Source organism: Micropterus dolomieu, linkage group LG20, assembly GCF_021292245.1.
Source record: "Micropterus dolomieu isolate WLL.071019.BEF.003 ecotype Adirondacks linkage group LG20, ASM2129224v1, whole genome shotgun sequence".
Classification (NCBI taxonomy): Eukaryota; Metazoa; Chordata; class Actinopteri; order Centrarchiformes; family Centrarchidae; genus Micropterus; species Micropterus dolomieu.
Genome location: NC_060169.1, coordinates 5,200,933 through 5,227,447, shown reverse-complemented (window position 1 = coordinate 5,227,447; position 26,515 = coordinate 5,200,933). Strand labels below are relative to the sequence as shown.

General features: G+C 41.0%; 1 protein-coding gene across 1 annotated transcript in view; it reads right to left on the bottom strand.

Annotated features, from left to right (window-relative positions):
• The window catches only part of nav2a (neuron navigator 2a), a 110,105-nt gene that overhangs the window by 47,636 nt on the left and 35,954 nt on the right, over positions 1-26,515 (bottom strand). The window contains exons 4-10 of the mRNA XM_046031909.1: positions 22,170-22,242; positions 20,776-21,019; positions 16,862-16,995; positions 8,716-9,970; positions 7,218-7,327; positions 7,003-7,111; positions 4,776-5,198 (exon numbers count right to left, since the gene is read on the bottom strand). Of these exons, the coding sequence (XP_045887865.1) occupies positions 4,776-5,198; positions 7,003-7,111; positions 7,218-7,327; positions 8,716-9,970; positions 16,862-16,995; positions 20,776-21,019; positions 22,170-22,242 (2,348 nt within the window). The remainder of the gene's footprint in view (positions 1-4,775; positions 5,199-7,002; positions 7,112-7,217; positions 7,328-8,715; positions 9,971-16,861; positions 16,996-20,775; positions 21,020-22,169; positions 22,243-26,515) is intronic.

The following is a 26,515-nucleotide window of genomic DNA, read 5'->3' as shown; positions in this document are numbered from 1 at the left end:
CAGCTCAGTGGACAGAGGATGATGAGTTTGTTTTTTATTCCTACAAGGAGGATATTCAGTCCAGAATCTACTTCAGGCTGGGATATTATGATTGACTGAGTTGCTGAACATTAAGAGAAGTTAAAAATACACTGAATATGTAAGTGCAGGCTAAGTAGGCCATTTACTTCATTTCATAACGGGGAAAATTACATTCAAAGAGACGTGAATTATTGGTTTTTGGAGTCAGAGGCTGACCGTTAGCGGCAGTTACAGTCTGAAGCTGATGCTGAGGCCGTGAATATTTACACAAACATTCCCATTCAAACTAAAACAACACTAACTAATTCCCCAAATATTTACCCGTGGAGGAGATTCCTAATGGAAGAAAATATTGACACATTTAACCCAGGTGTAATTTAATGAAATGTTTGCTGATTTAACGTTGAGACAGTTCAAATGGTGAATGTTTTCTGTGTGGGACTGTGATGATTCTGTTTTTGCAGTTAAGGGAGTATAAAAATACGCCCAGCAAGAGTTCGACCATTAAAACATTTTCTGTGTTATCTTTACGTGGATCTCAGCAAGAAGGAACCCAGCACACACAGGCACACACAGACACAGAAACATGCATTTAGACCTACATGTAAATACAGTATACACACAGTACAGTGTCTCCAACAGACAGAGCTCCTTTGTGTAACCTCCAGTCAAACAGAATCAACATCTGAGCTGCAAGACAGAAACTCAGTGGCAACCAGAAGTCACTCAGCAGAGAGATACAGATGTTGCAGTCTTTATAATCTTTACAGCTGTAACTGTGATAATGGATTAATGTATTTTTGGCAACTATAGGGCAACAAAACAATCTGAAAACACAAAGATGACACATTACCACCTTTTAAAGTTGTTAATGTGAATTTATATTTGCAGATGCAGAGTTAACATTAATTTGGAGTTTAAGTCCAATTTTCACCCTGCCTTTAGCTCGGGTTTGCTAGTCAATGTTAAATTTCTTCACTAGCTAGTCATTAACTTGGTCTGTGTGCGGGTTAATTAGAGCTTTTTTTTACTCAACACAGCTGCCTGCTGCTGGAAATGAAGTTGATGAGAACAGTGTTGGAAAAGCAACACAATGAGAAAATGAGGATAAAAATTAAAATTCACCATGCTGAGTCGTTGTATCCAACAGTATGCACATACAACTTTTTTTTAGTAGCAAACCTGAAAGTACCAGATGTTGGACTTTCTCACCACATGAATGCAGTGCAACGGCTGTGGCTACTCTCTCAGGTCATCTGGTAGCCGTCTGCTAACCATTACCAAGAGTCCAAACTAAACATACAGATTCAGTATTTTGTTACCATGCACCAACGAGCAGGAACAAACTTCCAGATGAAAGAGCATTTGCCTACCTTTAAATCCAGATTAAAAACACTTATATTCTCAACTGCCTTTATGAAGTACTTAATGAAGTACAAAAATGGTTTCTATCATTTTAATTGGTGTTTCTTTTCCTTGTTCTTATGCTGTATTTATTATCTGTTTTTGAGTTATTATGTCAAGTAATGGACCAGCAAAATGTCAGACCTATTTTTGTTTTCAGGAACCCCATAATCAGACACATAAAATCGATGTAAATATAACTTCCTTCACTGATACAAGACTTGTTGTGTTGCAGAACTTTACAACAACAAGAAAGACAATAGACAATGAAGACAGTTGAAGACTGTTAACAAAGGATCCACTCTGAGGGGGGTTAGCTGTTCTTTTATGGGAAGCATCCATCATCCCAAAGCAAAGTCACCTTGAAGATGGCCAGGGAGTCAGTCAGTCACTCTCACACATGTACACAAAAACACACACTTATTAGTCCTTTACACTAATGAGTTACTGAGCCTCCCTGTCCTCCTGTTTCAGATGCTTGTTAACCTGTAACCTTCTGCAGCAGGAGAAACATGTCCAAACAAGACAGTTTATAGGCTGAAACCATGCAACCAGGTACAGTTTACACAACCGTGCAACTAACAGAAGAAAAAGTTCTTGAGTAAACGAAACTGCAGAAATATTTAACTTACTAAGAATGCATGCAATGTACACAGGAGGATAGGAGTAAATTCACAAAATGTCATGCTCTACAAAAAACAAACAACTTGCCCAACAAACAAAACAATCGCTTCTAGAGCTTCTGATTTCTGTTGATGGTTTAAAACGCTCTGACGTACCTTTCTGCCTCAAACATGGTAACACAGTTTGTCCAAACAAAAATAAACAACTCCAGGTGACGGTTGATCACTGTTGATAAAAATCTCCAAAGCAAAAGTGTCCGTTTTCAACCGTCTGGCTACTGTCTGTTATCAGGTCTGAACGTGTGAGCAAGATCTGCTGTTATGTGAATAATATCACCAGGTAGGAGCGTGTTTGATCATGGTGATATCTGAGGGTGAACAGTACCAATGAACTCTCCATGTATAGATAAAGTGTCTATGTGTAGCCTGAATGTGTGTGAGTGTGTTGCTGTGTAGAAGCTCAGTGCTGGTATGCAGCCTCTCCCCTCAGCTCCACATGCTTTCCCCTCCTGGCTGGAGGTTGGGTCTTTCTGCAAAAGGTGGAGGAGGGATGGGAGAGAATGGGAGGAAGGGAGGGAAGGGGGAGGGTAAAGGGATTGATCGGCAACATACCCCCGAGCCGAGGAGGTTTTTGTGTGTGTGTGGCGGGGGTTATTGTCTCCAAGGGCCCAAAAAGCCGAATAGGAAAAAATAGAGGAGGGGGTTGGAGATTGTGGAGAACTGATGCAAATACTAAATATGGTATCATCAGTCATGTTGTCGCTGTTGTAGGACTCAGAGACCAATAAATAAATTAACTACCAAGATTAATGCTGATCTGGAGATCTCAATCAGCTTTTTTGTCAGTGTTATTATTTTAATGGTTAGAATGGTAAAAATTTTATTCCATTCACGTCCATTGCATTAAGGTGAAAGCATACATTTCAAAGACGGATTTCTCAAAATATGGACAAATAAAACCAGAACTATCTGCATGGCTAGATAGAAATGGTTTCTTTTATGATTTGTGTGAACTGACCATTTAATTAACATTGAAGTGGAATAAAGAGTTTAACTGTGATAGTTTTGTCCTGTGACAGAAATATCAGCACCTCCTCTCTGTGTAAACATCCCACTATTGTGTAGAAGAACCAGTTAGTGGATGCGAACAGCAAACTGTGATGAAGCTAACCGGTAAATGGCCTAAGGATATGGGGAGGGGGGCATTAGTCTGTGTCTCTTTTAAATGGTTAAGTTGTGGCCTTTTTAATTTTTTTTTTCCTTTTACAATTTCTAACATTTTACAGACGAAATGATTAATCAATCTATTTTTTTTCTTCCAATTGTCATGAAAAAATATTTAGTTACAGCTTGAGCAATACCATCAGAAAATGTTCTTAAGGAAATTATTTTTGCATGTCTTCCTCACAAGTCCAACCCAGCCTGGATATTAAGTTTTCAGACTGAGCAAATGGCTCTGCTCACCAGTTCACATCACTCACCTGTCCAGGTGTGGCTGTGGCTTGGCCTTTGTCTGCTCAGCCACAGATTCAGACATATCAAGTGCTCCAAGAGCACTTAGCTCCCTCAACTTCTACAGCTGCTTGAGGGCTGGTGAATCAGTGCAAATCCATGGGGGCCAGAGGAAGTAATTCCCACTCCAATTTATAAGAGATGTGTTTTTTTATCACCTTGCTTCAGCTCATAGACTCTTTTCTACATTAGCATTCACTTGATCTCAAACTAATTCCTAAGGCAGCTTTATTACCAGACCCTGGTCTCTCTGTCTCTGGGATTTCGATGCCATTTGAAGGTGAGCTGGCGCCTTTTACAACTTCATCTGAGAATAATGTTGACAGCAGAGATTTAAATTGTGCAGTGTGACAGCCAAGGTATGCAGGGGGCCTGTTACAACATGGACAGTAGCTTTGAGAGAGCAAATAAACAGGTTAGCAGCATATCAGCATTACTGTGTCTGCAGACAGAGAGAGATGGGATATTTGTGGGATCTGAGCTATACAGAATAAATGTTGCTTATGATGCTGAGGCTAAATTGTGGGATATCATCTGGTTCTTAGATCATAGGGCGAAATGATGAGAAGGGAACACTACTGCCCTCTTCTGGCAAGTTTGCATTAAAACTCAAACTATGAGGTCAAAATAAATAGATGATCTAAAAATAATCTTTTTTTCTGGACAAAATATACATACAATATAAACATATGTCTATAATGTAAAAACTGTTTGTCACCCTGCAGATTTCTGATGACTACAGAATCAGGAACTGTGTCAAGTGGCTCTCTCACTTGACCCCCAAAAAGATTACATTTATTGCATGGTAGGTGGCAATTTCTGGGTATGCAGCTAAATGATTATTTTCATATGATTAATCTATTTATAGTTTTTTTTTTTTAAATAAATTTGATTTATTGTTTAAGTATATAAATCATAAAACTGTGGAAACTGTCACATGTTTGCAGAGCCCAAGCGTCTACAAATAGTTTGTTTTGTCCAACCAATCATGCAAAAATGAAAGGCATTCTGTTTCCAAAGATCACCACAAAATCAGCAAATCCTTGCATTGGACAAGCTCGAACACGCAGATGTTCGGCATCTTTGCTTTATAAATGAACAGAACTGTTGTAGAGTAATTTTCTGTCAATGGACTTATCAATCCATCGACAAATTATTTCAGCTTTAGCAAAAACACTTGTTTGAAAAAAGCGTCCACCAGCGTAACCCACTTACCCGCTAGTGACATCATCAGCGCGCACAGCATTCTTGCTCAGCACATCTCCATCGCTCATGTATCCAGTGACCTCCATAGAGATGGCGTCCAGGTCAGAGTCCTCCCCGACTCGGTCTCCAAGGTCCACGCTGCAGAGGGCTCCTCCCCTGCCAGCCAGTTGCCGTCGGAGGTGCCCAGGGTACAGGTAACGTCCTCCTTGGCCTCCAGTCACACGGCCGCCATAACTGTTCCCCATAGAAGGGGCATCGCCCGCCTGCAGACGAGGGCTGGACTGGCCTAGTCGCCATGACGACAAAGAGGGGCGGGAAGAAGTAATGCTGAGGATGCTCCGACCCCCTCCGCTGTTGTTGCTGCCACCACAGCCACCTCCGCTGCTGCTGATGTCTGTGGTGACGCCGCCATCGAAGGTAGTTTCCAAGGTGCTGAGCAGGTAGAAAAGGAGACAGAGAGGTGAGAGAATAAAGGCACAATCTGTGATCCACATCTTAACAAAAGGGACTGAAACCAGCTATCACTCAAAACTCTCTTTGTGAGAGTATTTAATATATAAATCTACATTTTGAATTCAAGGAGGGTTAAAAGTCAAGAGCAACTGGACCTTGAACTTCAACCAAATGCAGTTGCCCTTGATTTTTAACCTTTCTTGGACAAATATGACCTGGATGACTGAGAACCTTCACAGACATCTACATTTCAAATGTTTTCTGATAAAGTTCTATTCAAAGCCACTTAATTTGTGGAAATAGAAAAAGCAATGACACCACAAAGAGAATAAATTGAGCCAACTAAGAGGCATTTGGAGAACAAAAACCTCTCTATGGATGCAATGGATGGCTTAATGACTTGGAATCAAATCTCTACCTATAGTAACAGTACAGTAAAGGCTGTTACGATCAACTCAAACTTGAAATATCACGCTACTGGCAAGCCAACCACAGGGGATGAAAAGTAGCCACAACAACCACTATGTTCATACCTTCTTGCTGTATACTTCAGTGCATGTAAAATGAATAAATCAATTCTTCAAAAATTGGACAAGCAAAACGAGGGCCGTAATGGTTGAAGTGCAAGGATGGATTGCCATGGGCTGTCTGTGACCCAACTTCAAAGTTGGAAGCTGTAAGTTTTGCCATCTTTTATGTTGTTTGACTGTTTATTTTGTAAGTTAGCTAACTTTGTGTTGGCATGTTGCACAATCTTGGACTAATGTTGTAATATTGAGGGACAGCTTAGAGAAACTGTGTGAACGTTAAGTGTCATTTGAAGCCAACTAAATAACGAGCGTAGTAGGTTGTGGAAAGGGGTAAATCTCTGCAGGGGAAATTATGTGACCATGACAAGCCTAAGCACAGTACATTTTACAAAAAAATGTTTTGCCAATGATTGTCAACAATGGCAGCGATTACACATTTGAATCACCATTAAAACCAGAGCAATTGCAAAGGTTAGTTTGCCGATCTGCTCCCCAAATTTCACAGAAATCTGAAAGCGTTTTAAGATATAGTACAGAATATAGTACAGGCAAACAAACTGCCAAAGTAGTAGTGGAAAACATAATCTTCTCGGTAAACAGACAGGGAGAAAGTAATTTTTCTTACAATCGAAAACAGGAAATGGACAGAACATATGAATGTTAAAATAGAACCTAAACTAAATCTAGACAGCGGGGTCACCGCTGAGACGTGAGGCCAGAGCAGAGATCAAAATTCTGTGGGAGGGAACGTGATTAGAGCTTAACCTGAATCAAAGACGACATGAAAGACATGCCCTGCGATCAAAGAAAAATATCCTTCAAAAGAAGGATGAGACGGCAACAAGACAAAAAAGGTATTACCTGTAAGTCTAGACGGACACAGTCTGCTGACCATGAGGCAGTTCAGTCACTCAAATCCCCAACCTGTTAGCCTGATTTAGCCTGTTTACCACTCAGGCGTAGCAGCCATTGTAAAGTGCTACACTTTGATGAGCCCCCAGGAGTAGAGTTATTTTCTACTGCAACACATTTATAACTTCTTCATCAGTAAACTATTTGGGATACAAATACAAGGAAACACTCTACATAAATAACAATAAAGAAGTAAAAGAGTTCAACAAGCTTGTTACATTACAATTGACCTCTTACACTCCTAAAAAGCAGAGTAGGTGGGGTCAGTTGAGGTGCAGTACTGAATCACCAGTCATTGCCAGTTAAAACCTGCTGGGAGAATGAATTTATTAGATTTTTACCTGTGTGTGACCTGAGTTCCTCGCAAGCTGGACATGGTCTCCTCCAGGTTTTGCCGCAGGTCTGCTATGTTTTTGACAGTACGCAACCGCCTCGTCTCTGGGTCTTCACCTGAGTGAGATAAAAAATCTCAAATGTTAACCAGCTCAATAAGACATAATTTAGCTAACAGAGATTCCAAACAGAGACAGACACTACACTGTAAATGATCACCCACCTGAAAGGTCCTCGATAGAGAGCTGGCTGGTCTTGGTGAAGGACACGTCTCCCCCTATTCCTCCTGAGCCGGTCTCAGTGTTCGCTATTCCCTCGCAGTCTGTTTGGGATCTGTGAAAACAAATTTGTGCGAGGGATCAGTGGGGGGATATCATCGATTCTGAATTACTGTGCATTTAGTGGGAACCTAATATTCTGCAAATTGTCACGAAAGGGGGATAAACCTGATTAAGAATTAAATCTGCCGTGTTTCAAGTCTTGTGACCGGGATCCAAAATGAACGCCTGCTAAGCCCCAAATGCCAGTGAAGGTTGTCTTTGAAGGATAAATCAATACAGTTCACCCACTGCACTGGCTGGTGCTTTTTGAGACGAATGCCTCGGTTATATACAGCCTTTGGTCTTTGCCTGATCCTAGACTTTGTCCTTGTTGACTATTGTACACACACTCTCTGAGTGTGAACCAGTCAAAACCACTGAAGGCAGCTTACACTGCTCCATAAAACATTACAGCATCAACTTCTGGTTAACTGACCTCACATGGGTTGAAACTATAGGTTCTTTTCATGCACTAACAATCCTTCTGGCTAGTATCTATTTTTTCTGTCAAGGTGCTTTCTTTTTAAGTTTACAGTCCTCGGCAGGTGAGGGAAAAAGTCAATTTGGACATCGATGGCTTATTTCTTTAATTTCTGTCAAACATATTTTAATTTCTGACATGTGGAGGTGGTATAATCCTGGTGGTAATGGTACCTGACAGGTAAACAGCAAAAAAGAACGTTTCTGAGTTCTGAGGATGGGGGTGGTTTTGGAGAGGTGGGTTGGTTTGCTATAGGTCAGGATGTACAGAGGGAGAAAGGGCAGCGGTGCAGGAAGTGTCAGGGGGCTAATGAGTGGCTGTTAGAAAAGACTCTTTGAGAACGAGAGGGACCTCCTTCCTTATCACACTGGGACCAGGACAGAGGTCAGGGGCACAACATCCACACATATTTGCCCAGATACATGTGCACACACACATGCAGACAATTCACTTTGCATACACACACATGAACATTCCTGGTTAACAGCTCACAGATGGTTAGATTCACATTTTGTATTTACCAATTCTGGAAAATGTGCTGTGTGCAGTGGTTTAATGACTCTGTTTTATTAGTATTTTATGAAGTCTTACTCGCTGTTTTGTAGCCATCAGGTCTAGCTTTTTAAGATATTTATTGTAAAACGATTTTCACTTAAGCTAAATTAGTTCTTCAAAGAGTACTTCACTGATTTAACATTGCAGTCCTACTGTAGAACACTGTCAGACTCACAATGGACAGTTTTTAAAAAGTATTTAAATCGATGCAGTAGAACCAGAGATCTGTTATTCCACACATCCTTGTGCCTACATTACCCAAAATGCAAAAAAATATTTAATGTGATAAGAGAAATAGTAAATATGGAACCACTTTTTCCAATGCTTTAGCAGCTGTTTTTAAGCCCCTGTCTGCATGATCTCACCTGTACATAAAAGGTGCGACGGTGGCGGTGTTGGGGTGGCTGTGGTGCTGTTGAGTCTGAGGTAGCTGCACGCTGACCGTGTTGCTGGCTGTGCTCTGTGTAGTGCCTCCTCCCGCCACAGGGGCAGTGCTGGTCTTTCCCTCTGTGGAGGCAAGACTGGAAGTAGAGCTGGAGTGTCTGCTGTCCCTGTCCCTGTCCCTGTCTCTGTCCAGGGGGCCGCGGTGCATGGCGAGACCACCTACTAACCGCATGCTCCGAGGTCTCTCCCCTACCTCCTTCACTGAGGAAGCTTTCCCCCCGATTCCTGGGGCTTTGCCTCCTGGCTTTGGTATTCCGCTGTGTGCAGGGGTGGAACTCTCCTTTTTGGCCACTTTACCCCCCTTGGGAATGAAGCTGGTCATTTTAGAGGTCCTTTTGTTTGAGCTGTCTGTGTCTACAGCAACGGGAGCTACTTCCTCCTTAGGGTCCTCTCCCCTGAGCTCTGTCCTGTCAGGGACTGATATTCGTTTCCCCACCTCCTTCACTTTCTCCTTCTCCTTTCCCCTATCCTTGTCCTTCTCAGTGCCTTTGACAGAGCTCTTCTTGGCAGTCAAAGCTCTGCTGAAAGTGCGCTGGGCAATGCCCCTCAGGGCAATTTTAGGGCTGCTGGCGGTTGTGGAGACAGTAGTACCTGATGAGGGAGCTGCTACATAGGCCGTCCCATTGCTGGTCCCGTTCATTCCCGGCCTGACGTTGCCATCATCTTCCTCCAGGGGGTCGGTGTTGGAGCCAGTCTCGGCTCTCTCCACCTGTCCTGCTCCAAGCTGCCTGGTCAGGGCAGCGTTGTCAGTCTGGGCCCCTACTCCATTGGAGGAGGTGGAAGATTTGGAGCCTCCTTTACTGTTAAAGAGCTTTAGTTTCTCCAGCATTGACTTCTGAGTGACAACCTTAGGAGGAGCTTCACCTGCCAGGGCAGCCTTACAGGAGGTGTCCTTCTCCTGCTTGACGGACTGCATGGCAGAGGAGGAGGTGCTGGTGGAGGAAGGAGAAGGAGAGGAGGTGTGCTTGGAGCTTACTGACTTGCTCCTCCAGGGCTTGCTGTTGCTGTTGGCCTGGGGAATAGCTGTGGAACAGGAGGAGGAGGATGACGAAGATGGGGGAGGAGTCAGGGCGGAGGTAGAAGCGGGGATGCTGGTGGAGGAGCTGACAGTCACTGCAGATGACGGAGCATGCTCAGTCATCACCAAAGGTTGTGAGGTCATGCCCTCTGAGGAATCTGCACCAGAAAAGAGACATTTTATTTAAACAATGAGATAGGAAGGTGCAGATGAGGAGGAAAAGTCAAGCAGAGGGAGGATCTGTGGGAGAGAAAAGAAACCAGATGCTGAGGAGTGAGTCTTCCTTGACCCCACACAAAGCTGCCTTATAAGGGCTTGGAGGTGCGTGTCATTACGTTCCTTCAAGCTGGCCACCAAAACTGTTAAAAACCCCTTAGCACTAACAACAAGAAGAGCATATCACAAAGTGTTTATAAAAACAATGAGGAGCAGGCTCAAGTGCTTTAAAGTCTTGCCAAGGAGCCTGAGTCAAGAAGCAGTGCTGCTGCGCTTATAAGGCTTGGACTTATATGGACTGCTTTTGGTCAGAGTCCCTCTGCTATACAAAGGAAACATTGTCTGGTTACATCTGGTTACATGTACTGTCCCTCGTCAGTTATATTCATAAACAGGATAAAAACACAGTTTAACTTGGAGATGAGCAGAGCGGAAAGCCATTTCTGCAGTGTAAACAAGCTCCATTAAACCATTTTTTTTTTTAAATGTATCACTAAGAAGAAATTGCCCGGGTAGATTTGCAACAAGTGAGTCAGCAGCCTCTCAACAAGCAAACTTACCAAAAACTGAAGGAGCAAGAGAAGAGCTGAAATTCCTGATGTAAGTCACTGTTCTTACTGTGAGAACTAGAGTATCCTGAGGAGCTGCTGAGGTTGTCAGTCTGGTTCTACTAACAACACAGAGTTCAGACAAGTAACATTTGAATATTCAAACACCAACGGCCAGTGAGAGAGAGGGCCTGTGCAGAGAGCACTGGGTGGAATTAATCATAACTGTTCCGTTTCAACGTACCACTCTCACTTTATGTACACACATACACACGCACACCCACACAGACTTATATTTATTCCAAGTCACTGCTGCTGCTATTGTGCCTTGAAATAAACCTTAGACCTATGGAAGTTTTGGTTCTTAAAACACTGCAAAAATCTTAACGCCATATTTGTTAATTACTAAGTCCATAAAGTCTTGTTTTCTTAAGACAAGTGACCAAACAAATTTCAGAAACAAAGTTTTTCTTGGGCTGTTTACATTTATATAAATATGGTCCCAGTACTGTTTGTTTGCATGAATTTTACCTGATGTAGCTCTGTGGACTAGAATGACAGTGTGCAGGATTTTTTTTGTTCTTCGCAACCTTTCTCCAATACATATCAAACTGTTACAAGAATTTGAGGAATCGACCATATCTTGTCTGAACACAGAATTAGGTTGGTTGCTGCATTAGCATTAAGATAAATGCTTGATAAATACTTGATTTTAGAAAATTCTTGAACCAAGTTGATTCGTATCGGAAAAAGCAATACATTCTCATTCTGCTGGAAGTTTTTGGAAGAAAAATCACATTGAATTCCCTGTCTTTTCCAATGGTGCACACAGGAGAATGATCAAATAACTCTCATGGTGCTCATTTGGTTAAGAAGAGTGAAGTTTCCTTTAATTCACAATAGCTATATTAATTCTGCATTCATATGTTATTCATATGGTCTCATTAAGTCAGCATTTATGCTCAACTTGCTTGTTTACCCCTTTCTCATCTGGTTCATTTTTACAGCACCTTTAATGCACTAATTGGAAATAGGCACTCACTCACCGCCTCTCCTTTCTCCCCCTGTTTAGCATTTAGTGAGAGCAGCCTGAAACAATGCAGCCATTAGGAAGTGATTAGAGCTCAATTAGCCGTGCTAGCAGTTGGAAAAGTGGGTCAGGTTGCTAATAGCTGGCTTCCTATTGGAGGCGGATGAATGAGAGGGGGACCTGCTCTGATTATGGAGCAGGCAGAAAGAATACGGGGACTGGCACAGCAGGTTTGGGATGAGTGAAGCTTTGATGTGGGCCAGCAGGACAGTCTCTGCTGTCCGTGAATGGGGTCAGCTTAGATTTCGGGTCAGAAAGGAACAGAAGAAGAAAGGCGGGACATGGAGAGGCCCTGGACACTGGGACAGCTGATCATTGTCATGACTGGACCCAGTGACCGGGACTGACACGCTCCAGTTGGGTTGCCAAGGGTGAAGGAAAGTGGTCAATCTTCAACATGTTGGGTCAGAAGTGACACTACAGTTTCCATACAAGGTTCAACACTTCCAAAACATCGCTCTGTCACAAAAGAAATGCCAAAGTCAGATGTGTGTGTTCACACTTTCTTTTAAAATTTAAACCGCTATTTTTACATTTAATGAAGTGACCACAAGGTGGGGTAGATTTCATTTTGGAAAAAAAAAGTATTGCATGTGTATTCTTTTTAGACACAGTAGTGTTCTTCCTAGAGCTGAAAAAAGTTCACATTTTAAGATTTAAATTGTGAAAAAAAACATCTTTCACACACACTAAGCCTAAGTGCTCATACAGAAACTAACTAACACACATTCATACACTGATGGAACAGCCACTGGCTTCAGTGCGGCTTCGGCTTCAGGGAATTGAACCGCCGACCTTCCGATTAACGGGCCACTCGCTCTGTCTCCTGAGCCACAGTTGCCCCTGGATAAACCTGATAGAAAAATTGCTGGACCATGGATCACCATGGATTAATCTTGCTTATTTTTCTTGCTCCATTTTGAGAAACCCATTCATTATCAGCATACAATGAGGAAGCACTTTTCCTTAAAAATAAACACAGATTAGTCTTAACATGCCCTAAGAATGGGTCACTGACCTAATTGCCCTGTGTGGCCTTGGGCCAAATCCTGGAATTACACTGCACATTGCCCCTCTTTCACTGTGGTGGTCGTGCTGTCTGCTTGAAGAAACACGTTGAAAGAATTTCAGGGTTTACGACCCAACTGCTTAATTATAGCAGTCATTAGAGAATAAAATCAAAAGCAGAAAATGACAGTAAAGGATACCAAAGCGGAAAAGGACCACAGACGACCACTGAGTTTCCTGTCTACCATAAAAACCTGTCACCCTCTCTGACTGTCTCAGGGTTAGTCAAGCTGCCTTCTCCTCTCAGAGCCTCCTGATAACATCAGCGCATGTTGGAAAATCAGCCGAAGTGGACCCAAAGCTCTTTTCATGGATCGTCACACTCACACACGCGCCTATGTGTTCGTGCCTGTCTACAGCTGAGGAAAACCATGTAATTTCACACACACATGCGTCAACACTCATCCCTCTGTGTTTGTGAATGCATATCAAGTTTAGGAGAGAGGGGGATGTTTGTTATGCTCAGCAATTTCAAACACTTGATGCTCTTCACAGTTGAAGGACCGATGACCAGAGCAAGAACACTCTGCAGAGCACTGACACCACTTGCACACAAAAAAACCCAAGCAGTAAATGCATTAGAGGCAGCGTCGGCTGACACCATTTAGATATTAGAAGCCCTCCAACCCCTCTCACAGTTATACTGGTCACAAGACATTAAGCTAAACCTTCTCAGTCAGTCAGTGACAACATTGCTGACCTCTAGGTACCCTACTTACATACAAGTCATTGAGCAACACTAAAAAAAATTTGTTCCTTAAAACTGAAGGTGCAGAGAAGATTTTTCACATATGCTGCACAAAGAAAAGTACTCCCCTGATTGGTCAGCTTTATTTCATTAACTGACAACTTCACAGACATTTAATTAGTAAAATCTGCACAAATTATATCAGACTGGCACAAAGTTTGAGATCGTAGGTGTCTGCTTACGCATGATGTTCTGATTTCAGAAGCCTCTGCTCGCTCGCTCTCTCTCTCTCTCTCTCTCTCTCTCTCTCTCTCATTGTACTCCAAAAAGTGAGAGGGACAGCTAGCTTTTGTGTGGAGACAGAAACTTTTTAAAGTTTCTTCACATGAATACACTCAAACAGTGACGCTACAGCTCATCAGAAGGCATTCATTCAGCAAGGGCTCCAGCCTCACACACACACACAAAAATACACTGGCAACAGAAGCACGCACAAACACAAACCCCCTGCTCTCTCTGTCTCTGCTCTCTGTCACTTGGTGGACACCCAGATGCTGCCACATTGTGTTAACGCAGATCAGAAGAGAAGATTCAGGTCTGTTACTTTACTGTACAGCCGTGCAGTAACGTGACTCCATTCTGGTGTCAAAGCCATTGACACAGAGCAGATCTAGCCTCACAATAGAAGTTGCAGGTGCCTCTCTGACCATCTGAACCTGCAGCAACAACATCTCAAACAAGCATGTATATAGTAACACTGTATAACGCGTAGCACATAAGCCCCCAACATGAATTTTTGAGGCAAAAACTAAATTATAATATCAAACAGACACTGAGATTTTTAATTACATGTTGCAAACAAAAGGAAATTCTAAATCAATGTCTGTTTCACACCAAAGTAGCAAGAACCTGGCTAATTAGTTGACCAATATTACCTTATTACTTCTTCACAAAAAGGTTCAGAGAAACTGACTAGAAATCCTCACAGAGAAACAGTCTTCTTTCTTCAGCATTAAAAATGCATACATTTCTAGGAGGTACAACAACAACAACCCAGTAAATCTGACTAAATCTGCTGACATGCTTTCAAAAGTTAAATGCAAAGCTCAAGTTATACATCTGGGACAATAACCTACAGTCCTAGCTCGAGGTGACCAACAAGTGCAAGCTGACAAACCTCATGGGTGATGCAGACGTCCGGGAGGGACAGAGAGAGAGAAGGAAAGGACAACGTTGAGGTGGAGACAGGAGATGGACAGGAGAGGAGGGAAGAGTCCCAAACTATGGCCAGACTGCAGGATTAGGAGGAAGAGGAGGAGGAGGAGGAGTGTAGCGCAGTGTTATGGAGGAGGGGAGGGGCTTAGCAGGATGTCAACAACATAAACACACACACACCCGCCCCTGCATGGCAGGAAGGTAAATTAACTTTGTTAATGTGAACTGTTTTTTAACTAAGTTGATCTGATTTCTAGGTGAGGTTTGGTCCTTCCAATCTTCTCATCTAACTGTCAACAAGAAAGTGAATAAGCACATTTCCCACAATGCTACTACTAAAAAAACACTACCACTACTTCTACAGCTAATGCTAACACTAATAATAGGCATGATAAAAAGCATTTTATCAAAATATGTTTTTTCTTCACACATGTTTATAAACCCACACATATGCACAAATGTTCAGAAACACAAAACTGTCCACTAGAAACTCTTCCAGCTCCAAGGAGCCTCACATAATAAGTGCCTCACAGGGCTGCTCACAGTGTTAGTCCAAGTTAATTTGTCACTGTTTAAACACGGACAACTCTCTCTCTCTCTCTCTCCCTCCCTCTCTCTCTATGGGTGGTCAGAATTCGCTGTCTAATGCAGGGTAATAAGTTTAGACTGTGAACACTAACAGTCTATATAAAGCCTTGGCCCAGAAGTTATTTTAACACTGTTCTAACTAAATATAAGACACACTTGGTTTGAATGCTGCAAAACACTAACAGTGGGTAGAATGTCTAAAGCTGTGTCAGACCACTTTGGAATAAATGTGTGATCATAATATGTATTGGGTGAGACGTATATTCAAAATGTTGATAGACTATATATATGTATATTCTACAACAGGGAGACTTCGTCCCCCCAAAATTTCATCTGTGTTCAAATAAATGGGAGTAAATTGATGAACTTTATGCTCCTGCACTGTTCAAATTATGTTATGTTTTGTTAACATTGTTGAATGTAGCCATTTAACATTAACAGAGTGGCAAAATGGGAGGAGTTATTTCATGTGTAATGGAAGCCAGTGAGTAAACCTCATTCCCCAGCGGCCATGGTATTTAGCCTCCTCATCATTGCGTCCACCTAACGTACCCGAGGTCGCTGGTTCAAGTCATGACCATGCAGTATAACTCGGGGCTCGATACATGTACAGAATTCCAAAAGTTAAAGCCCAGTTCATTTTTTGCATAGTATTCTCCTGGTTGAATCATCAGCACAAAAGATCTGGTTCAGTTATTTAAAGCCAAAAGGTACAACCCTGCATATATAGCAAAACTTTAGCAACTACAACCCCACAGGAGCATTTTTATTCGTTCACAAAGCTTGAAATTCTGCTGTATATGCCGCAAGCAGTGAACGGGAGGTAACGGTTACACTTTGAAGTAATTTGATAAAACACTCAGCAGTTTAAATGTCTTCCAGATTCTGGGTCCGATTTGAATATTTGAATATATATGATTTGAATTGGTTTACAGCCTGTCACACTGTGACAATGTCCTTAAAACAGTAACTAAACACAGGTCCAAAGGCAGAACCTGAGTTTTTTTCCTTACCTACAATATACTGAACATCCATTGAGGTTACAGTCACATTATATATATAATTCAGCATCCAGCAAGTGAATGTTTGCTATAGAAAGGTTTAAAGGCAAGGCAAGAAGAGCTCATTCCTTATGATGTGAAATATAAATGTTCAGAATAACTGAATTGACGTTGACCTTGCTAAACATTAAAGGAGGCCATTTATTCACTGAAAACATCTTGATTTATGCTCATTTATGCTTTGCTGTATTCTCTTGAAAGGACACAGTCTTTTCAGTGCAGCACTGCACGCTGGGGGCTATGCATTATATTCTGGAACAGTTTTTAATACTTTCTCTTGGTCTCAAAGCAACAGTGCTGACTTGTATTTTCAACTACCACAACAAAAAGCTCCCAGAGGATTCACAATTCACCTTCAATTTGTCCTAAAAATGGCACCATTAAAATTTTTAAGAGCTGTGAGGTTACTCTCTCTTTTTAACATCATTCTGGCTTTCTCTCTCACACACACACACACACACAGATGTAAATACCAACATCATAGCACTGAGATGGCCTTGACATCTTAAAATAGTAAATGCTGTGTTAAAATGCAGATATGCGTGTGTGTGTTTGTGGTTGTACATGAGGCCTACCTTTGTTCAGGTGCGAGTTGGCTTTGGTCTTGTCACTGAAGCCCTGGCTGCGTCGGTTCCCAGCAGCACTGACTGAGCCTCTTGGAGGGATGTCACCGCCGGCAGTGGACACCCTCGCTGAGGGGCCGGGAAGTCTGATGGAGTGAGAGAAGCAAAGAAGAGAAAGGAAGGAAGGAAGGAAGGAAGGAAGAGGGCATAAACAGGCCAAACATTAAGTTTGTTTATGAAAGTGACTTAAGGTGATAAGAGTTTACGAGAGAACTTTTGAATATTAGATATAAAGCCCTCCCCTCACACGCTGAAGGAAAACATTTGGTTGCTGCAGGTTTATAACACAGTCTGCGGGGACAAGCACACATCCAGTCTATAGCTTCTAATCACAAACAGGAGGGTATCTCTTAATTAGGATTGCAAGCACCAGGGGAGGAGAGTTGCAGATTTATTACAGTAAGCATTTTAGTGCAGCACAAGTGTGTTCCTCATGTTACTGTATAGCACAATGTGTCGTCCGAAATGTAACATCTGCTATAACAATCCATTTCAGTCAGGGACAACTACTAATGAGGAATTCCCTTCCTGTAAACTCCGCTATAGGACCTGACAAACTAAAACCTTCTTAGTAAAGGTTGCAGCTGAAATTATGGCTAAGCCTATAGCATACATTTTTAATTGTAGTCTGCAGACAAATTTAATCCCCAAATTATGGAAAGCAGCCTATGTGCTTCCCTTGCTAAAAGGTGGAGACCCTTCAGATCTTCACAATTATTGGCCAATTTCCAAAATCTCTATACTCTCTATTCTTGCTAAAGCTCAAATAAACTGTCAATCAAATAACTTGTCAGAGCACAACATTATAACTGATATACAGTCAGGTTTTAGAGCTGGGCACAGCACTGTTACAGCAACTTTGCTGCTATTAAATGACATTATAAATGCCTTGGATTAAAAGGAACATTGCCTTATTTGTTGATCTGTCCAAAGCATATGACTCTGTTGATCATGAGCTACTGCTAAATAGATTAAGTAATATTGAAATAAGAAAAACAACAATCAATCTTACAGAGCAAACACAATGTGTTTCTATAGATTAGAGATTTGCAAGGGTGTCACTCAAGGTTCGATTTTATCCCCCATTTTATTTTCTATATTTATAAATAATATTAGAAATGACATGCAAACTGCTAAACTGCACCTTCGTGCGTATGGCACAGTGGTATATTCAGTTGCCCCTTCACTGAAGAAAACCAAATGTATGACGTTTTCGAGGGCACTGTCCCAATCCCCAGATAATACAACTAAAATGTTTCATCATAAGTTTTTAGGTTTTTGGCTCGACGACAAACTTTCTTTCAAAGTTCATGTTGAAAACCTTGTGAAAAAGCTGAAACTAAGGTTGGGTTTTTACTTGAGAAATAGGGCTTGTTTTAACATAACAGCCAGAAATAAAACTTGTGCAGGCTAAGTGTTTTGGACTATGGTGATGTTGTCTACATGCATGCTGCCTCTAGTACTCTCCACCTTTTAGATTGTGCGTACGATAGTGCTCTGCACTTTTTAACTGATTTCCGTACTCATCATTGTACAATTTATAAACTGGCAGGCTGGCCATCACTAAGTCTATGTGGACAACTTAATTTGCATATGTTTCTATACAAGGCAATGCTGGATATACTGCCACCATATTTGTGTAATCTCCTGAAGCCGAATTCCAGCAGTTTTTTATCTCTGTTCCACCAGGTGGCTCTCTTACCAGATTCCAAGAGTTTTTACTCTTGAAAAAAAGACTTCTCTTACTTACTTACTCCCTGGTCTTGGAATAACTTGCTACATCTAAATGATCTAGTCCCACCATTAAATGCATTTAAAGCCATGTTAAAATGCCATGTAACTGAGAAATGTAACTGTCACATGTGACCTGGCTTAGTCCCTTTCCTTTAAGTGTGATGCTTGTTTGTTTGTTTTGACTATGCTGAATTCTTAAATTGTAACTGGTGTCCTGTCTTGGCCAGGTCTCCCTCGGAAAAGAGATTCCAATCTCAAGGGACTTCCTGGTTAAATAAAGGTTAAATAAAAATAAATAAACTATTGTTTGCTTTTCTTGCAACTCTGCTTGCCCCTAAACACAACTACAGTAATCTCATGGAGACAGATGAGCTCACAACAGCATGGACATATCTCTGAATGGATTGGAAAGGCTGACAGAGTGCAGGTCCCAGAGGAGGAGTTCAGCAGCCTCAGATTACATATCCTGCTCTTTTATTTCACCACATGGATTAGGTCAGGATATTCTGGCCATGGATAAGCCTTGGTAAAATTTTTGACACGTTGATTCCCTATTGTAAGTCGATCCTGTTGCCTTTGGTGAGGTCTGTGAGCCAAGCTGTAATCTAACCAGGCAGTGGCTCACAGACTGTTAATGAAATGCTAATTCACCAGTGCTGACATCATCATCATCCCGGGACTGTGAGACATATGCTGATAAGCAGATTACAGCTCTCTCTGTCTCGGCTCCCCTGTATACATTATAAAAACTCTCATTTCCGACATGCCATTCATTTTGACTGGCCAGTATTTATCTGGCCATTGCAAGGCAATATGTTGTACCACATTATTTCGTCGAGGGTAGACTAAGATAATTTAGCTTTCAATTATGGCAGGACTAGTCAGTATATTGCCTTTGCCTTTTGGACTGGCTGGGTATAGAAGGAATATTCAATTTATTTCCTGTCAAATACAGATAAAAATTTAAATGAAAAAACTTTTTTCACGGTAAATATCATATTTGCTGAAAATGAAGAAGAGGGCTAGGGTTTACAGCACACCAAATCCTCAACTCTGAACCACCTTCTTCTTCTAGGTATTATTAATAATGTTTTCATTTCATTTTGATTCTTTCATATTGGCTGTGTTTGACCATGGTGTTGTTTTGTTGATTCACAGTCTGAAAAATGAGCAGTGGCATCAATCTATTCATCTACACATGCTGACCATGAGGTGGGGCCATTGCATTGCTTTGGAGAGGAGCAGGTGCAATTGTAAACAGAATCTGGGATAGGCAGCATGCAAAACCACATCCTAAATCCAATTTCAAGGTGCGTCATCACATAATACAACACTACATGCTAAAAAAGAGACTTGAGAGCATCACAGTGAACACAGACGGAAGTTAAATTTGAACGAAACATTATAGACACACTCCAGCCACATATTCTTGTTGTGTTAATTATTAATGTCACATTATATGGGGGATGTGCTTAACAAGCACCCACCCCCCCCCACACACACACATACACACACACACACACACAGTTACTTAAGGGTTATCTAAAGGTCTTTCACAGCCCATTTAGCAGACTTGCCAAATGAGGCGCACTGCCAGACAAGCAGGGCCGTCCGAAAATGGAGCCTGGAGCTCTAGTTCCTATCTGCTCAACACTACCACTCATGCATATTAGATAGTGCTTGTAGTAGAGATTGCCCTTAATCATGGACAACATGAAAGTCATTACAAAAGAAACGTTATCCTTGATTAGGGGCAATTTCTACCATCATATTTCCAGGAATGGGATGGGACAGGAGGTGTGGTGGAGGAAAGAGAGGGAGGAGCAAGAAAACAGAAAGACGGGAGAAGCTGACCTAGAGGTCTTTTTCTGACCAAGGGAAAACTTGAGTAGTTTACTCTGAGACCCATCCCTAGAGAAGACAAAAGAAGAGAGATATGGAAGAGGACAGAGAGGTCAGGTTTACATTTATAAATGACAGAAAGCGTGAACAGGAAGATCGAGATGGCAAAATGATGGATTAGAATAGCAGAAAACGCAAGAAAGTGAAGAAAACAAAGACAAACCCATTCACCCAGTTTCAAGGTTATGTTCCTAACATTTCCATTGCGTAAACGGGCCAGTGAGCCTCACCTGGACTGCATCTCGGCCTGTGCTGCTTTCTGGGCTGTAAGGGCAGGAGTCCCATGCGGAGAGTGGCTGAGCTTGGCCGGGGCGCTGCTCTGCTGGCTCAGGGGAGGGTGTGTGCTTTGGGACTGGGCGGCGGGTGGGAGAGAGGGCTGGGAGATCTGCTTCTGGGCCTGCTGCTGCTGTTGTTTGTAGCGGGACAAGCTGAAGAAGAGGCCGAGGATGGCTTTCAGATTACCATTCCGAATCTCTGTGGGTCAGGAAGAAGGACAACGTGGGATTTAAAAGGAAAAGGCAGATGAGGGGAGGAAGGAAAAAGATGTATAGATGAAAGCAAAAGTGAGGGTGAAAGTTGTAGAGAAATTCTACCACTGTAACCATTCAAAATGACAGCTGCAGGGCTGTTCTGTGCTAAGAAACTAAAGCTAACAGATGCTACAGAATAGCATTATGACTACTGTTGTTATTGGCGGTCATTGTCTATTGATATATTGTTGTTATACTGTGACTCATTCCTCATTCTGCTTACTCGTATTAAGTATCACAGGCAGTAAGTATCATTTATACTTATGGAAGTTAAGCCAGCAGCGGATTCCAAACAAATTTGAATGTGAGTGACAAAAAACTGACGAGTTTGTGACCTAAAAGAAAACGGTACGAATTTAATGGTAACAAAGTAACTTCCTTTTAATTCCACAGACTTATATTAGGTTTTAGGGGCCCTGTGTACTTATCGTTAAGAACATACAAGCTGTAACCTGACTTGTTGGCTTCTTTATCTGGCATTGACGCAATTAAGTGAGTAGACTTTAAGTTGCAGAGAGTATAAAAGTATTTTCTTGCAAAGTTGTATTCAACAGCAGCCTGAAAACACAACCAATACAATCTAATTTGCTGTATACTGTTGGCTGTATCTCTCCAGTCTATCTGACTTGCATGTTCTTGGACTGCAAGAGGAAAGTCACAAATACTTGTTACGTGTACTCTTTACAGAATAGGGTAAGCTTTATTGCTGTCACTGTTCTGCACAAAGCAAATAAGTAAAATAACACTAGTAGTATTAGTGCCAGTATTATTGTTCCTAGGTTCCCTGTGTGAATAATATGATGTAAGCCAACATCAATCTTGTTTTGAAGTAGGCTACATTTAAACACTGCACTATGGTAAATTCGTTCTATATAGGGTATAATAAGCCCTATCAAGCCTACATGTTTTAATGTGTACTGTCTGGCATTAATGTAGTGTGTCCTGGCAAAAGAGCATGCCAATAAAAATGCCTCAAAGTATCAAGTTGCCATTCTTGATCTTTTTCCATAGCAAGGACACGTGTTTAGCAGTTAAGTCTGGCCTGGCTTGGCCTTAGGTCTACCTCTTTGCAGAAGTACAGGAGTCCAGCTTACCCTCTGAAGACAGACCCTGGATGTTGACTCCTTTAGCTGCCAGGAAACTGAGGCAGGCATCGATGTTCTCAATCTAGACAGAGAGACACAGACACAGCTGTAAGACACTGCACCCTGCACATTTCCATTTGAATTTGCATATTTGTATAATGTGAGGAAGCATGATGGTCTGTCTTTTGCACGCCTCTCCTGAGAGCGTAATGGCAACAATTGGAAGGGAAACCTATAAATCTATCTACAAAGGAAAGCTGGCAGCACAAAATCGACTAAACCATTCCAATTTTCAGAAAAGAGGTGCTGAACATCAACACTGACAAGGATGAAAATGTTGGGAATACAGATCAGATATCCTTCAATATATATTGATTTGATACTGTTGGACCAGTGAAAAATAGGCTGCTATAATGGGAATTATTAACACTAAATGTGTTTATGTTCATTGGATTGATACTATCCTCAAAATGTATTTTATATATATATATATATATATATAAAATTTAAAATGCTAGTCCAAATGGATATTACATATACTAAATTAAAATGCATTGTCAGCATAACAGACAATTATGCTGATTCACTGACAATAGCTTTAATTTGTATGAATGTATGAATCTTGCTTAGGAATATTAGGGTTATGTACAAGGAAGATTTTTGCAAAACGTTTTGCAAACTAGTTTTTGAGATATTAAACTTTAAGACAAACAAATGGTCCCAAAACCGTAACCTCTCTGGTGGACATAAAAAGTATAGTTATTCATACCAGCATTGGAAAGTGGTAAGAAAGTCACCCATATATCTGGTGACTGACTGTTCATATGTGCAAAGCACAAAATGAATATTGGCCACATGGTGACATAGTCAAAACAGGTTTCAAACCAAGCAGACTTTTGTCAGCAGAGCAACAGAGAAGCAAACCATCTATACTGACTAAGTTGCTATGACAGCAGCCTTGGCAACATGAGCAGACTGCTGAGCTGTCACTGGACTGCGAGAGGATTTGATAGGCAGACAGGCTTTGTTTAGAGCCCATGTGACCCATTATATACACACCGAGCCTGATGGCTGGCCCACGTAATCACAAAGAAAACCACATAAAACAAGTCATCAAGCAGAGCCATAGCAGAATGGGCGATCAAAGTTTACCAACAGTGGTTTTCGGATGAGCAAACACAGGTACAACATAAAAGATATCAATTTGGCACAGTCATTGCTCTCTCATTTTACATCTAGAGGTAGACAATAAAGGTGATGTTCTAGACAGTGCGATTAATTGACATTTAAAAGCATGGATTTTAGCATTTTTAGCATGACATTAGTACAAGTGAGAGAAGATCTATCACACACTGAGACAAATCTGCCACAATGTACTTACAGCAAACCCATTTTGAAAATACAACAGCTCAAATATATTCTTACAGCCAAGTGAGTACAGATATAGAGCAGTGATACTCCAAGTGGTTTCGAAACTAAAATACATATGAACCATGTCCTTTGTAAACGAAGCAGGGTGTGGGCTGTAACCGGGAGGGTCGTGCTCACTAAAGATTAATGACATGATTACACTTAATATGCACTGACTAAATATAGCTTGACCTACAGCTCCCTCTGTGGTTCTCCTGTTAGGAAGTATCCGGCTGTGAGGTGAGAAGCTGAAGTAAAAGCTCATTTACATCTGCCTCTACTGAGATATCTTAACGTCTACTCACTGCAGATATATCCACTCGTGTCCAACTAAACCTATGAATCTAAATCCACTAAACCACAAGTAACTGATGATTAAACTGTTACTACTGATGTAGTGCTACCCATCTAAAACCATACCTCTATTAGTTACCACTACTATTACTACTACTACATTTATATAACTTCCACTAGACTTACTATAGTTGATGTATTATTATTGTACATTACTATTAGTTACACTTGCCACATTACTACTATTTGCATCCACAGCTGTGTTACTATTAGTAACATCTTGTGCCATATTATTATTTGTCACATTCACCACATTACTTTTATTTACATTCACTACCATCCTACTGTTGTTAGTCAGTTAGTCAGTAATATTCCCTGGCATATTACCATTAGTTATGTCCACTACCATATTTTTTATCAGTTAAACCAACTACTTTATTACTATTAGTTTCACTACCATAATAAATTGCAGTTACTACCACATTATTATTACTGTAGTTACACTCAGTACCATATTACCATTAGTTACTTCAGTTACCATAATACTATCAGTTAACCCACTACTGCATTACTTTTTGTTACATCCCCTACGTCCACATCCATATTACTATTAGTTACACACCCTAGCAGTTACTACTGGTTACATACAACATCATATTTTCATCAGTTAAACCCACTACCATATTACTATTACATTTACTACTCAACCGCTATTACTTCCATTCACTACCACAAAATTAATAGTTATTAGTTACCGTATCCTAACTAGATTATCACTGGCTACATTTACAACCTGGTCACTAATAACTATATTACTGCTGGTTTTATTAATACGCAACCCCCGTCCACTACCGGACTATAACTAAATATATTTATATGCATACTTGATTACTACTTTCTGCATCATCTATGGGAAGTGACATCCTTCACTGTTTTACCACTATCTTATTATTCAATCTACTACTTGATTACTACTAGTTAATCCACTTCTAGTGTGAGAGCCATACCTATCTGAACCATGTTAGTGTGAGGAGAGGCTGGCAGACTTCAGGTCATTGATTTGAGTTGAAACAACAGTGCTGCCCCTGATGTAATTTCCGTCACCTCTGACCTTAGAAACAGCTGTTAGATGGGCCGACATGTGCTGTCCTTTGAGGTGATACAGCAGAAAACCTAGGAATAGTAGGAATGCAGACTATGGTCTACTCTGAATACCACAGGCTCCTTAAATATAAACCTGTCTTAAATACCCCTCTAACCCCATCGACATACCTAGAGACTTTTTTTTAATACCCATGGCCTACACTTCATCTGAGTGACTGAACCACTCCCCTGTCCCAAATTCCCCGGTATAGCTGAAGTTTAAATAGCAGCAGCCTGCAGAAAATATGCTTCATTAAGATACCTCATCACAAATGCCATGCCTGTCCTGCTGAGATAGTTCACCTCTCGGAGGGTATACATACTGAAACCTCTTGCTATTTAAAACCGGAGCTCAGAAAAAACAGGAACACTATTCAACTTAACAATCCTCCATCAGCTACAGAGCCTGACATCTTACCCATCCATCCATACATCCATCGTCAACCACTTATTGTACATCTTACCCAGTCTGTTTCTAAATAATATACCAATCACTTTATATATGGTAATATCACTTAGGAAATCCTCCCTTGTGTATTCTTTACCACTGAGCAGTCTGTAATGTTCAGTACATTCCATAGGTTACTGCAAAAGCTGCGGTGTTGCTGTGCATATAACTATAACACCCCCAGTTTGAAATTCAGCTGGGGACCTTTATTATATGTCTGCCCTCCTCTCTCTCTTTCCTCATTTCCTGTCACTACACTACTGTCAGCTATCAAAACTAAAGGCAAAAATGCCAACCACACCAATATATTTTTATCTTTGTAATCCAAAAATAAATAGATTATTTTGACAAGGATTTATGGTTTACAAAGTCTTTATCACTTAAAAACTATAATAATAATTTGTCATTTACAACTTCTGAAATGCAAAGATATTACTTTAAATAGAATACCTTTGGATTGTTGAGCTGCTGCGGAAATAAAACAAGATTCGGTTCATCTGATTGGCTAAAGTTGCGTCTAAATTAATTATTAAGTTTTAACACATTACTCTTAATTCATCCATTCATTGCAGGCTTATTGAAAATAAATTTACTTGAAATCAAGTTTAATCCGTTATTAACAGGAATATGAAAGTTGGACTACCAAACAACAAAATTAAACCAGAAATACAATGTAAGCTGTTTTCTGCAAGACTGTAAGAGTCATTTTGAGCTGTTTTAATATCTACTTTCTAGCCTCATTCTTTGGCTCATTACGTTTTAGTTCTCCAAACACTTTAGCGCACGTTAGGACAAGTGGCTGATGGATGATTGAAAACTAACTCACGTAAAAGTAAAATTAGAAAGATTACACAATGCTCAAAAATATACACCAAGTAAGCAGACATACAAACAGTCAAAAAGAGTAAGACAACTAAATCCAGAGAAGGGAATAAAATACCTCTAAACAAGCCCAGATAACAATCTCTCAAATGCAACACCGTGACACCACCAGTAGTTCCTACCTGCCTGGATTTGTGATCTGTTCCTGCAGTGTGACTGCTCTGCCCGACCTTACACC